Raw genomic sequence first — 11,095 nt, 5'->3', positions numbered from 1 at the left:
AGCAAGTGCATTGTCCCAATAAAGAGCATTTATATATATTTTTACTCTACCCCTGTTTCCATGATGGCACTACATCAATTTCCATGGTTACACTATACTCAGATCTATAGCTGTAGTATGTCCATTTTCAGCATTTACTCCACCCATGTTTCCATGGTGACGTTAACCACATTTCCATGATGGCACTACATTAATTTCCATGGTTACACTATACTCAGATCTATAGCTGTAGTATGTCAATTTTCAGCATTTACTCTACCCCTGTTTCCATGGTAACAACCCATAACTCCCATGGTGGCACTACACCCATTTCCATGGTTACACTACACTCATATATATAGCTACACTATATTCATTTCCAGTGCATTTCAAGTGCATTGTCCCAATAAAGAGCATTTATATATATATATATGTGATTTGACCATGTGTGGAAGATATCTGACTACCTTGTTTCTGTAGATTTGTGTAAGATTTGTACTTCAACTTATGAATTACCAGTTTTACTCTTTAGATTTTTATACTGACACTCAAATTACTTGTTCTAAAGATATAATTGCTATTTCTGATAACTAGTTCACACATTGGAGTTCATTATTTTTTATTTAAAAACATATTGATCCACCTTAATTAATATTAGCTGATAATATATATTTAATATATATATATATATATATATATAGTTAAATATTTTCTTTATTTTTTTATACTTATTTAATTTAATAACATTAAGATATAGCACTTCACATATGTATAATTCCTTAATACTTTTCCACAAGAAACCCAAGTAAAAAGCTAAGAACTGCACCCAACATCTTGAGCTAGCAACTGCTGAGTGTACTAGCTAGCTACCTAGCCAAGGGGGCAAGGAACCTTAACAGGCTAGTGGAGAAGATTTAGGGTGTGGAAGTGATGCCTGGCTTTTCACTGAAAAACGTGAGTGTGGTTCAGACTATTCTGCTCAGCTGATGTCACAAATACAACCAAATATCCAAAGAGTTGGAGGAAATGGCCCTTCCTGTCTACGTTCCTTGATTTCCCTGATACGCATATCATGCGGATCGTCCAGCTAATCGCCTCTGCAGATATGTCTAGCGACGCCGTTGGCTTGCAGATCAGGCAAAGCCAGGGCGAGCAGATGGATAAGGACGTTTCATCCAGCGATTTAAAGGCGGCCTGTCTAGTTGTGTTGTATGCTGAGTCGAAAACTACTCCCTAAAGACAGTTAAATAAAAGTATTTACGACAAAAAGATGAAAATATCCTCTATATTAGCCTGTATTCGTGTTAGCCGGTCAGGACAATGAGAAAAAAGACCGAAATCCCACGTCAACACCCAGTTTGATTGACAACTGACGTGCACCAATCACCGTCGTCAACGCCCTCCAGTAACCGCGCTATAGGCGGCGCTTTTGCACATCTTAGCCAATGGGGTTGAGATTTGGCGAGTCAGAGGGCGGGGATAGGAAAGGCTATTAATACCGGCGGCGCTGGCTCCCGCAGTCCAGATTCAGAGAGGAAGAACAGCTCGCGCGTTGTCAGACTCCACTACCTCCAAAGCAACAATGAGGGAAATCGTGCATCTTCAGGCCGGACAGTGCGGCAACCAGATCGGAGCCAAGGTCATTATTGTTATTATTATTTATTAAAAAATATAGTATTTAATTAAGCAATCTTTTTGCATGATTTTAATGCGGGTTTTTTTTTGCTTGAATTTATTGAAATAATTTTTTAGCCTCGGTTTGCGTCTAAAGGTAGTTTTATTAGACGATTCGTTAATGTTTAATCTTAATTTTATTTATTTATTTATTTATTTATTTATTGTAAAAGCTGAAGATGGTTTGAATGAGAGCTGATTAGCAGCACCGTTTGCTTAATTTCCTTGTTCTCCTGCCAAACAATAAACACGGAAAAGCGGTGCAGATTTCGGAATCTACCAAAAGCATATTTTTAAATATTTAATTTTATTTTATTTCTGCATTTGCTGCATTTTTTTTTCCTCTCAAGATGGTCAAGCGTTGGTGGGGTTTTCCCTCCTCGAAGGCGATGCACCAAAAAAAAAAAATTAAATATTAATTTAAAGGCGTTTTCGCCGTAATTAAATCGCCTCGCGCGACCTCGCGCTGTATTGAACGGATTAGCAGCAGTTTGGGCAGTTCTGCAGTTTTAGATCGGGCATTTATTTTGACTTTTAGGCCGGATGAAAGGAGCACGAGGGCGTCGCATGTAGGTGGCGCGAGACCGGGCTTGTGACGTAGGCGGATTTTTTCAAAAGTACGATGCGGTTGGCTGTCAGCCAATCAGAGCGCAGGGCCGCGCGCGCCATTTTAGGTTGAGCAGGTTCGAAAAGGAGAATTTGGCGCCACGAGCGGTTCAGCAGGAGCCCCGCGTTCAGGGACCCGGACCTGATCCGATCTCAGAGGCTGGATCTGTCCGGTTTCAGCGGATCTGCTGCGACTTTTAGCCTTTAAATGACAAAAACGGTGCATGTCGCACCGCGCTGCACCGGCAAAAACTAGGATGTCTGAATTGCAGCTCGTGGGAATTATTAATTTCTGATATCAGCCATAAATAAATATTAAAATAAATAGTTATCAAGTTTAGGAGTCTGTTCTGACTAGTTATATAGTCAGGGTGATGCATCTTCAATGTAATGGATCATTTCACCATTATTAGCAATATATAATTTATATATTTTTTTAAATTGGTGCATTATTTTAATAAATAATTAAGTGCAATGTAGTTCTGATAAGATTTATTGATGTGCAATTTTGAGTACCTGTAATGCATTCAATATATGTGCAGGAGTAGGCCTTTTAAAGGCCGTTTTATTAGTAATTTAAATTCTTTTTTTAAAAAATGTTTATAATTTCTAGTAAAAATGGCCCTGGGTGTCAAATTTTTGAGTCACCCCTTGAATTGCCACCAGTTATCTGTAAACTGGCCCTGTGTAGAATAAAGCTAATTAGTTATTCTTAGTTATTTTATTTGAAAGGCATATTGACTCATATTGAGGCATATTTAGCCCTTGGGTGTATCAGGCCAGGTCTCCAGGCAGGTGTCATGTATTTTACATGTCACAAATTGCGCCTGCATTATCCTTTTAATATTGTGCAAAGTCCACGCTGTCTAACTGCCTGTGACTGATTAACTCACGACTTTATATATTTGTTGTATTTCCTCAGTTCTGGGAGGTTATCAGTGATGAGCACGGCATTGACCCAACTGGCACTTACCATGGCGACAGTGATCTTCAGCTGGACCGGATCAATGTCTACTATAACGAGGCTTCAGGTAGGTCCGCTCTGTTTGTTTAATGTGCACATGTTGGTGCTGTGTCGCACGTTGGCCTCTTTTCTCATAACTATCCGTGGTGCTCTAGGTGGCAAATATGTGCCCCGTGCCGTGCTGGTGGACTTGGAGCCAGGTACCATGGACTCTGTGAGGTCTGGACCGTTCGGACAGGTCTTCAGACCAGACAACTTCGTTTTCGGTGAGTGGGCTTGCTGGTTATTTGGGGGTGGTTGACGAGTTGAAAATGGTTCAGATTAGGCAGTGAGTTGATGTTCTGCTTGGGTTGTTTGGTCTGATCAGGTCAGAGTGGTGCCGGAAACAACTGGGCCAAGGGCCACTACACAGAGGGAGCGGAGCTGGTCGACTCGGTTCTCGATGTGGTGCGAAAGGAGGCCGAGAGCTGCGACTGCCTTCAGGGCTTCCAGCTCACCCACTCCCTGGGTGGAGGCACTGGGTCCGGCATGGGTACCCTCCTCATCAGCAAGATCCGTGAAGAGTACCCCGACCGCATCATGAACACCTTCAGCGTGGTGCCCTCGCCAAAAGTGTCCGACACAGTTGTAGAGCCCTACAATGCCACGCTGTCCGTCCACCAGCTGGTGGAGAACACTGATGAGACGTACTGCATCGATAACGAAGCCCTCTACGACATCTGCTTCCGCACGCTCAAGCTCACGACTCCCTCATACGGCGACCTCAACCACCTCGTCTCTGCCACCATGAGCGGAGTCACCACCTGCCTCAGGTTCCCTGGCCAGCTGAACGCTGACCTGCGCAAACTGGCCGTCAACATGGTGCCCTTCCCTCGTCTCCACTTCTTCATGCCCGGCTTCGCCCCTCTCACCAGCAGGGGGAGCCAGCAGTACCGCTCCCTCACCGTGCCCGAGCTCACCCAGCAGATGTTCGACGCCAAGAACATGATGGCCGCCTGCGACCCGCGCCACGGCCGCTACCTGACGGTCGCCGCCATCTTCCGCGGCCGCATGTCCATGAAGGAGGTGGACGAGCAGATGCTCAACGTCCAGAACAAGAACAGCAGCTACTTTGTGGAATGGATCCCCAACAACGTCAAGACCGCCGTCTGCGACATCCCACCCCGCGGCCTCAAGATGGCAGCCACCTTCATCGGCAACAGCACCGCCATCCAAGAGCTGTTCAAGCGCATCTCCGAGCAGTTCACCGCCATGTTCAGGCGCAAGGCCTTCCTCCACTGGTACACCGGCGAGGGCATGGACGAGATGGAGTTTACGGAAGCCGAGAGCAACATGAACGACCTGGTGTCCGAGTACCAGCAGTACCAGGACGCCACGGCTGAGGAAGAGGGCGAGTTCGAGGAGGAAGGCGAGGAGGAGCTGGCTTAAATCTGCTTGTGTGTGTGTATGTGCCAAGCTGTAATATTTCACTGATCCACCTGAAGATAAATGAAACCTTTCTGAAGTTCAGTTTTCCCTGTTGTGTTGTGACCTATGCTGTTCATTCCTTTTCTGTACAGAAATGTCAATAAAATTCCCTTTTTTCTAAGCTCTGCTGTGTTCATTGCGCCGCCTTGCTTTTGCTGGGCTATAAGGTGGGTTCAGATCCTTGTCTAACCTGTTTGAGTCCTTGCATATTTCAGAAAAACGGCTCCAGCGTGCCAATGTGCCTTCGAGCGCTGGTTGTCAGTTGCTGCTCATCACGGGTGGGGCGTAGAACATGTTGGCCCAGAAGATGCGGCATTTAGGTTGGCATCATTTCAGGGTTGATGCTTCTTAACACTCCACATGAACAGGTTTCTGCTGCTTGTATAAACAATATTTTTATGCAAATTTCTCATGCACATTTACCGTAAGTCATTGTGCGCAGTAACACAGTAAACCCAAGCAGGTGAACGGGATAGTGCCATAATTCTTATAGAAGGCCACAAGTAAATAAATGGGTAAAATATCACAAACCTACTGGAGCAATTACTAAATCAGCATCTCTTTTACTGTAGCAGGACCTCTGCTAAACACCTGCTAAGATACTTTCATTGCAGCCACGTTCTCAGAAATGTAGATTACTACTGTCCAATAAAATGTATCTCCATTTTTCTCCATCTGTAGTTTTCTCCATGGTCTTAAACCCTGTAGCTGATCTATACACTGTAAGGAGCTCAAACAATGGAAATGGGCCAATGGAAATGCTCTAAATGACCTGGAATAAACTCCTCTATTACATTGACCATATGTTTCCATTCATAATTAAGATTATGAATGCATGTTTTTCATTGGACAGGGATGGTATATAGATGCTATAATGCTGGTCTTATTCATTCCCTTATACTGATGTAGGTTTATAAGTCTGACCCTCAGGGCCAATGCAGTCTGCATGTTTCTAGTTAAATCCCCTACACAGGAATCTGATCTATGGTCATATTAGAATATATTTGACATTTTCACACACTGAAATATGATGAATTTGAAATTGGATATCTTCAAATATGAGGCATATTTCAGTTTTATATAAAAAAAAATATTAACACATGTAACTTTTAATAGATTTTGGTTTTTTTTTTTTTTTTTAATTATTGCTGTCCCAAGATCCTTGTATCTCCAAAATGGGAAATTTCCATAGAAAGTAAAAAAAAAAAAAAAACTTTCAATGGAAGTCAATGTAAAATATGTAATTTTGGATGTATTTATTTTTTTTAACAACCACATTGACCATTTGTGACCGACACCGATGGAATTTGGCTTCCACATATATCCCATCCATGCAGTGAACACACACAGTGGACAGTGAGCACACGTGCCCGGAGTGGTGGGCAGCCATTCCCGCAGCGCCCGGGGAGCAGAGAGGGTGAAGGGCCTTGCTCAAGAACCCAACAGTGGTAGGTTGCCCGAACCCGGATATCGAAGCCACAACCCTGTCATCAATAGCCCGGAGCTCTAACCGCTGAGCCACCACTGTCCCGTAAAAGTAGATGTGGCCAGTATGGGGAATTCTATTGTATTTCTATTGGTCCATTAATTTGATGTAGTTTGGACACAATATAAAGAATAACTGCCAGAATTTCATGATCAGCGATGCTCATACATCTGTCCTACCCCTGTTGTTTACATGCACTATCATTTCTCATTTACAACAATCCAAAATATATGTATGTCCCAGTATGTTGTGCATGTGTCCAACAAACATATGATACTTACATAAGTGTATACAGTATATACAGCAACAAGCCATAACATTAGCACCACCCACTTAAAGCTGAAGTGAAGAACATTGAGTGTCTTCATCTACAGTGGCATCAATCTGTCAAGGGGTGGGTACATATTAGGCAGCAAGTGAACAGTCAGTTCCAGGAACAATGAATAAGAGTAAGAATCTGAGCCACTCTGTCATGAACCAAAGCTATGATGTTCTAGATAACTGGGTCAGAACATCTCTAAAACAATCAGGCAGAGGTCTTGTGGGGTGTTCCTGGTATGCAGTGGTCAGTAACTACCAAAAGTGCTCCAAGAAAGGACAACCTGTGAACTGGCGAGTCATGGGCATCTAAGATTGCTGTGCAGAACTACAGAACATGCCACCCAAATTACTACAGGCACTACATTTCCCATAATGCCCAGCATCTTTATTATTATTATTATTATTAGCTTAGCAGAGGTGTGCAACTGTGCATTGTGTAAACTGATCAGCCATGACATTAAAACCACCTGCCTAATATTGTGCAGACAGGCCCGCCTCTTTCCACCAAAATAGCTCTGCCCCACCGATGCATGGGCTCCACAAGGCCTCTGAAGATGTCCTGTGGTATCTGGCACCAAGACGCAAACAGAAGGTCTTCATGGATCAAGTCAGTAAGCCTTGGGCACCCATGACCGCCCATGACCACCCATGACCGCCCATGACCCGCCAATTCACCAATGGTACTTCCTTGTTGAACTTTTAGTAGGTACTGACCTCCGCAAACCGGGAACACCCCACAAGACCTGCCTGATGTTTTGGAGACGTTCTGATCCAGTCGTCCATCCATCACAGGCTGGTTCTTGTGTCTCAGATTCTTATACTTGCCCATTTTCCTGCTTCAGCACACCCTCTTTTACAGGAGCCACTGGCACCAGATAAGCAGTGGTATTCACTTGTATTGTCAGTGGTTTTAATGTTCTGGCTGATCATCCTCACACATGGGCTCATGAGCACGGCTTTTACTTTACAGCATTTGACTAAATACTTAACAGGGAAAATATCAATGGCAGCTGCCATTCGTGTTCTTGGCAGTTCCTCCTCCACAGCTTTGTAGCACCTGGTAGCACCTTGAAGTGTCCTCCACAAGGTGGCACTGTTGTTTAGGTTATCCTTCTTTTCCACAGGAAGTACACAAGGATCCCCGCTGTCAGAATGAGCAGGCTCCAGCAGCACACCTTCTTCACCTGGCCTTCCAAATTCTGCTTCTCTCCAAAGCGAGATACAAACCCGGACTGGGGGGCAATACACACACATCGACACACAAACACACTGTTAGTGATTGATGGCTGGATAGTATGTACAGTTCTCTACAGCTGGAAGTTCTAATAACAGGGCCTAGGCCTATACATACTGCATGTCCAAAAGTTTGTGGACACCTCTTCAATAGAATGCATTCAGCTACTTTAGGTTACTCTTACACACACAGCTTGTCTAGTCCCTGTGGAGAAGCATTGCCAATTGAATAGGACTCTCTAGAGCACTGTCTGGAACATGAACCTATTGGCACCATGCTGCTTAATGTCAGGGTGGGCTAGAAAAAGGGGTATAAAGCCCCCCAGCATTGAACTCTGGAATGATGGTGGAGCTCCATCCAGTACTATTGGGAGGATTTTGGGAGTTGGGGATAATTAGGTGTGTGTGTGGGGGGGGGGGGGGGGGGGGGTGCTATCGTCGCTGAATGCAATCAAATGCTTACAGCAATGCCACTGCTAAAAGAGTCTAAAAGAAAGTCTTCTCTGGACAGCAGAAAAAGTTACTCCAACAAAAGCTAAAAAAAATGGCTTGATTTTAGAGGAAACAATGAATAAGCAGGTGTCCCAATACTTTTGTCCATATAATATATCTAGGCCTTGATGGGGCATGCTGCAGAACTGAAGTGTGTTAGTTCTCCAAAAGGAAGTGACGCCACTCACCCATCCTCCCTTGTCCCTGATCTCGGGGCAGATGACCCTCTCCACGTAGCTGCCCACACAGTGCTGGAGCTGGGGCAGGACTCTGGTCATGCCCCTCTCCTGGCAGTGCAGGGCCATCTGGCCAGCCAGCACAAAGATGGAGAGCACTGCGCTCCAGGCCAGCTCCCGGCGCCTCGTGGGGGCAAAGTGTTCATCCAGGATGGACAGCAGCGTGGCGCAGGCCGACTCCTCTGTCACGTCCTGGAAGACGCGTGGCCAGCGGCGGAAGAAGATTGGGAAGCGCTGGAGAAGCTCGTCTCCCGCATGGCGCAAGGCTGCCGAAGGAGCGGAAGGTGCCGGGCCCAGCGGGGCCCCTGGTTTGGCTGTAACGTAGTTTATATAGTCATAAGCCATCAGGTAGGCCTCCCGCACCAGCGGATCAGGGCTGGTGAGGCCTTGGACAGTCACACACTGCTCTGACTTGTCCATCGCTTCCTCTGTGGAAATGTTGAGCTGTGTGAGTGTGGAACTGCTCTTCAGTGCACCAGAATCCATGCCAACACTGGCAGGGGACATTCCTGCATGATGGGCTGCTCAAATATCACTCCCATCAGCCTCCTGCAGAATCAGAGTAATCCCTATTACCAGACACACTCTGCATTAAAACCTGGTCTTGGGTGATCTGATCATAGGCCGATCAGCCATTACATTAACACCACTACCAGCTGAGGTGCATGACACTGATGATCTGGTTTCAGTGGCACCTGTCAAGGGGTGGATCCACTAGGCGGTAAGTGGAGAGTCAGTTTTTGGAGGTGATGAAGGTGTTAAAAGCAAGGAAGAATGGTCAAGCCTAAGATTCTGAGAACCAAACTATGATGACTGGGTCAGAACATCTCCAAAACATCAGACAAAGGGGTGTTCCCGATAAGCAGAGGTTAAAAGTGCTCCAAGTAAGGACAACTATGGAACTGGCAGCAGAGTCATGGGCACCCACAGCTCATTGATGCGATCCATGGAAGCCCCACCTCACGACTTAAAAGACTTTATGGATCTGCTGCTAACATCTTGGTGCCAGATACCACAGCAGGACACCTTCAGAAGTCTTGAAGTCTTGTGGAGTCCATGCCTTGAATGCTCAGAGCTGTTGTGGTGGCACAAGGGGGGCAGCTACTCAACTTTAGACAGGTGGTGTTAAAGTTATGGCCGATTGGCGTAGCTGGACTGTAGAAGTACAGGGGTAAACAAAGTCCAGTGTGTCTAGGAGACGTATTGTGGTCCAATCCCTCAAACCACTTTCAGATTTTCACATCTACAGCAGCAATGAAAATAGGGGTGAGATATGTATATTTGGCAGCAAGAATCTGAGCCAAACTGCGATGGCTTGGATGACGACTGGGTCAGATTATTTTCAAAACGTCCGGCAGGTCTTGTGGGGTGTTCCTGGCAGTGGCAGTGGTCAGTACCTACCAAGGAATGCTCCAGGGAATGACAACTGGTGAACCCAAGGCTCACGGATGCTCATGGAGGCCCCACCTCACAACTTACAGGACTTTTAAAGGATCTGCTGCTAACGTCTTGGTGCCAGATACCACCAAGGACACCTTCAGAAGTCATGTGGAGTCCATGCCTCCAATGCTCAGAGCTGCATTAGGTCTTATGTTATGGCTGATCGGTGTCTTTCTCCTTGGGTCCACTTGGGTCAAGTGATCAGATCACTTGAGACCTGCTGTGAACAGAGAGAGCTGATGTTAGCAGTACATTTGTATGGATCCAAACCTCAAACAATGAAAGACGCTAAGTAATACAGTAAAAAACTGATTGTCAGCATTGTCCTTACTTGTCCTAAGGACCTGGAGTGACTCACCCCCTCTCGACGCCAAATGACAGTCGTGCCAAAGCTCCAACGAGGACTGAGGACTAGCTAGCCGGTGACACAACGACAATGCAGCCCACTTTCGTCTAAGCATGCTCTGCTGGCCGGCCGTCTTCTAATGCGTTGACCCTGCCTATATTTAGTGCTCTTTCTGGTACCCGATACAGAGCCAGCGTCTCATCTGCTTGCACAATCACCAGGCCTCTGACCACCCCCCTCGGCTTGTGTGAGTCCAGCTAAAAATACCACGCACCGAGACTGGTGACCCTAATGCTTCTGCCTATACCCATTAACACTAAACTCTGCACTCCTCTGTAGCTATGCTATATTTGTCTGTGTTTACGGAGAGAGTGTTGTCTGGCAATGGCAGGATAAAAAAAAAGCTGTTAATGGAAACCATTTGAATAGCCGCAAAGAAATGCTTCACAAAAATGCTAATGTGTCTGGCCAGGACTGGGACTTAGCTCCCATTTTCATTTGTTAACAGGCCCCTTTAGATAGCATCAGCCACAAGCACTTTTGAAGCAAGGTCAGCTTAATGCTAGGTTGAGTGTTTATGGGTTATTAGCAAATGCTAGCATGTCTTTATGTTGTCGTTTCTTTTTATCGGCAGCGTTAGCATTTGGTTTTTCCCTCACTGCCAAACTTTCGTAACTATTATTGTGTGAATTTGATCAATATAAGCAGGAGCAAGACTTTGATGTTGAAGATGTTGTTGTTTCTGGGAGGAAATGTGTTTTATGGATGGCTAGCAAAGCAATGCTAACAACTCTGTTATGCTAATAGTACTCAACTGCCCAGCTAACCTCAAAACTGCAATTTAACTAGAA

The 11,095-nt window shown here is 45.4% G+C and overlaps 2 protein-coding genes across 2 annotated transcripts; one reads left to right on the top strand and one right to left on the bottom strand.

Moving 5' to 3' along the window:
- Positions 1-1,510: 1,510 nt before the first annotated feature.
- Positions 1,511-4,811, top strand: tubb2b (tubulin, beta 2b). Its single transcript, XM_072682472.1, has 4 exons — positions 1,511-1,618; positions 3,182-3,290; positions 3,379-3,489; positions 3,591-4,811. The coding sequence occupies exons 1-4, from the start codon at positions 1,562-1,564 to the stop codon at positions 4,649-4,651; spliced, it is 1,338 nt and encodes a 445-aa protein (XP_072538573.1). The 5' UTR covers positions 1,511-1,561; the 3' UTR covers positions 4,652-4,811.
- A 2,786-nt stretch (positions 4,812-7,597) lies between these two features.
- On the bottom strand, positions 7,598-8,878 carry bcl2l16 (BCL2 like 16). The gene is made up of 2 exons (XM_072681189.1): positions 8,411-8,878; positions 7,598-7,729 (listed from the first exon to the last, which is right to left on the bottom strand). The coding sequence occupies exons 1-2, from the start codon at positions 8,876-8,878 to the stop codon at positions 7,598-7,600; spliced, it is 600 nt and encodes a 199-aa protein (XP_072537290.1).
- Positions 8,879-11,095: the final 2,217 nt, after the last annotated feature.

This window comes from Salminus brasiliensis, chromosome 6, assembly GCF_030463535.1.
Source record: "Salminus brasiliensis chromosome 6, fSalBra1.hap2, whole genome shotgun sequence".
In the NCBI taxonomy this organism is placed as follows: Eukaryota; Metazoa; Chordata; class Actinopteri; order Characiformes; family Bryconidae; genus Salminus; species Salminus brasiliensis.
The sequence above is the reverse complement of the archived record's forward strand: the minus strand, read 5'-3'. Positions and strand labels throughout refer to the sequence as shown.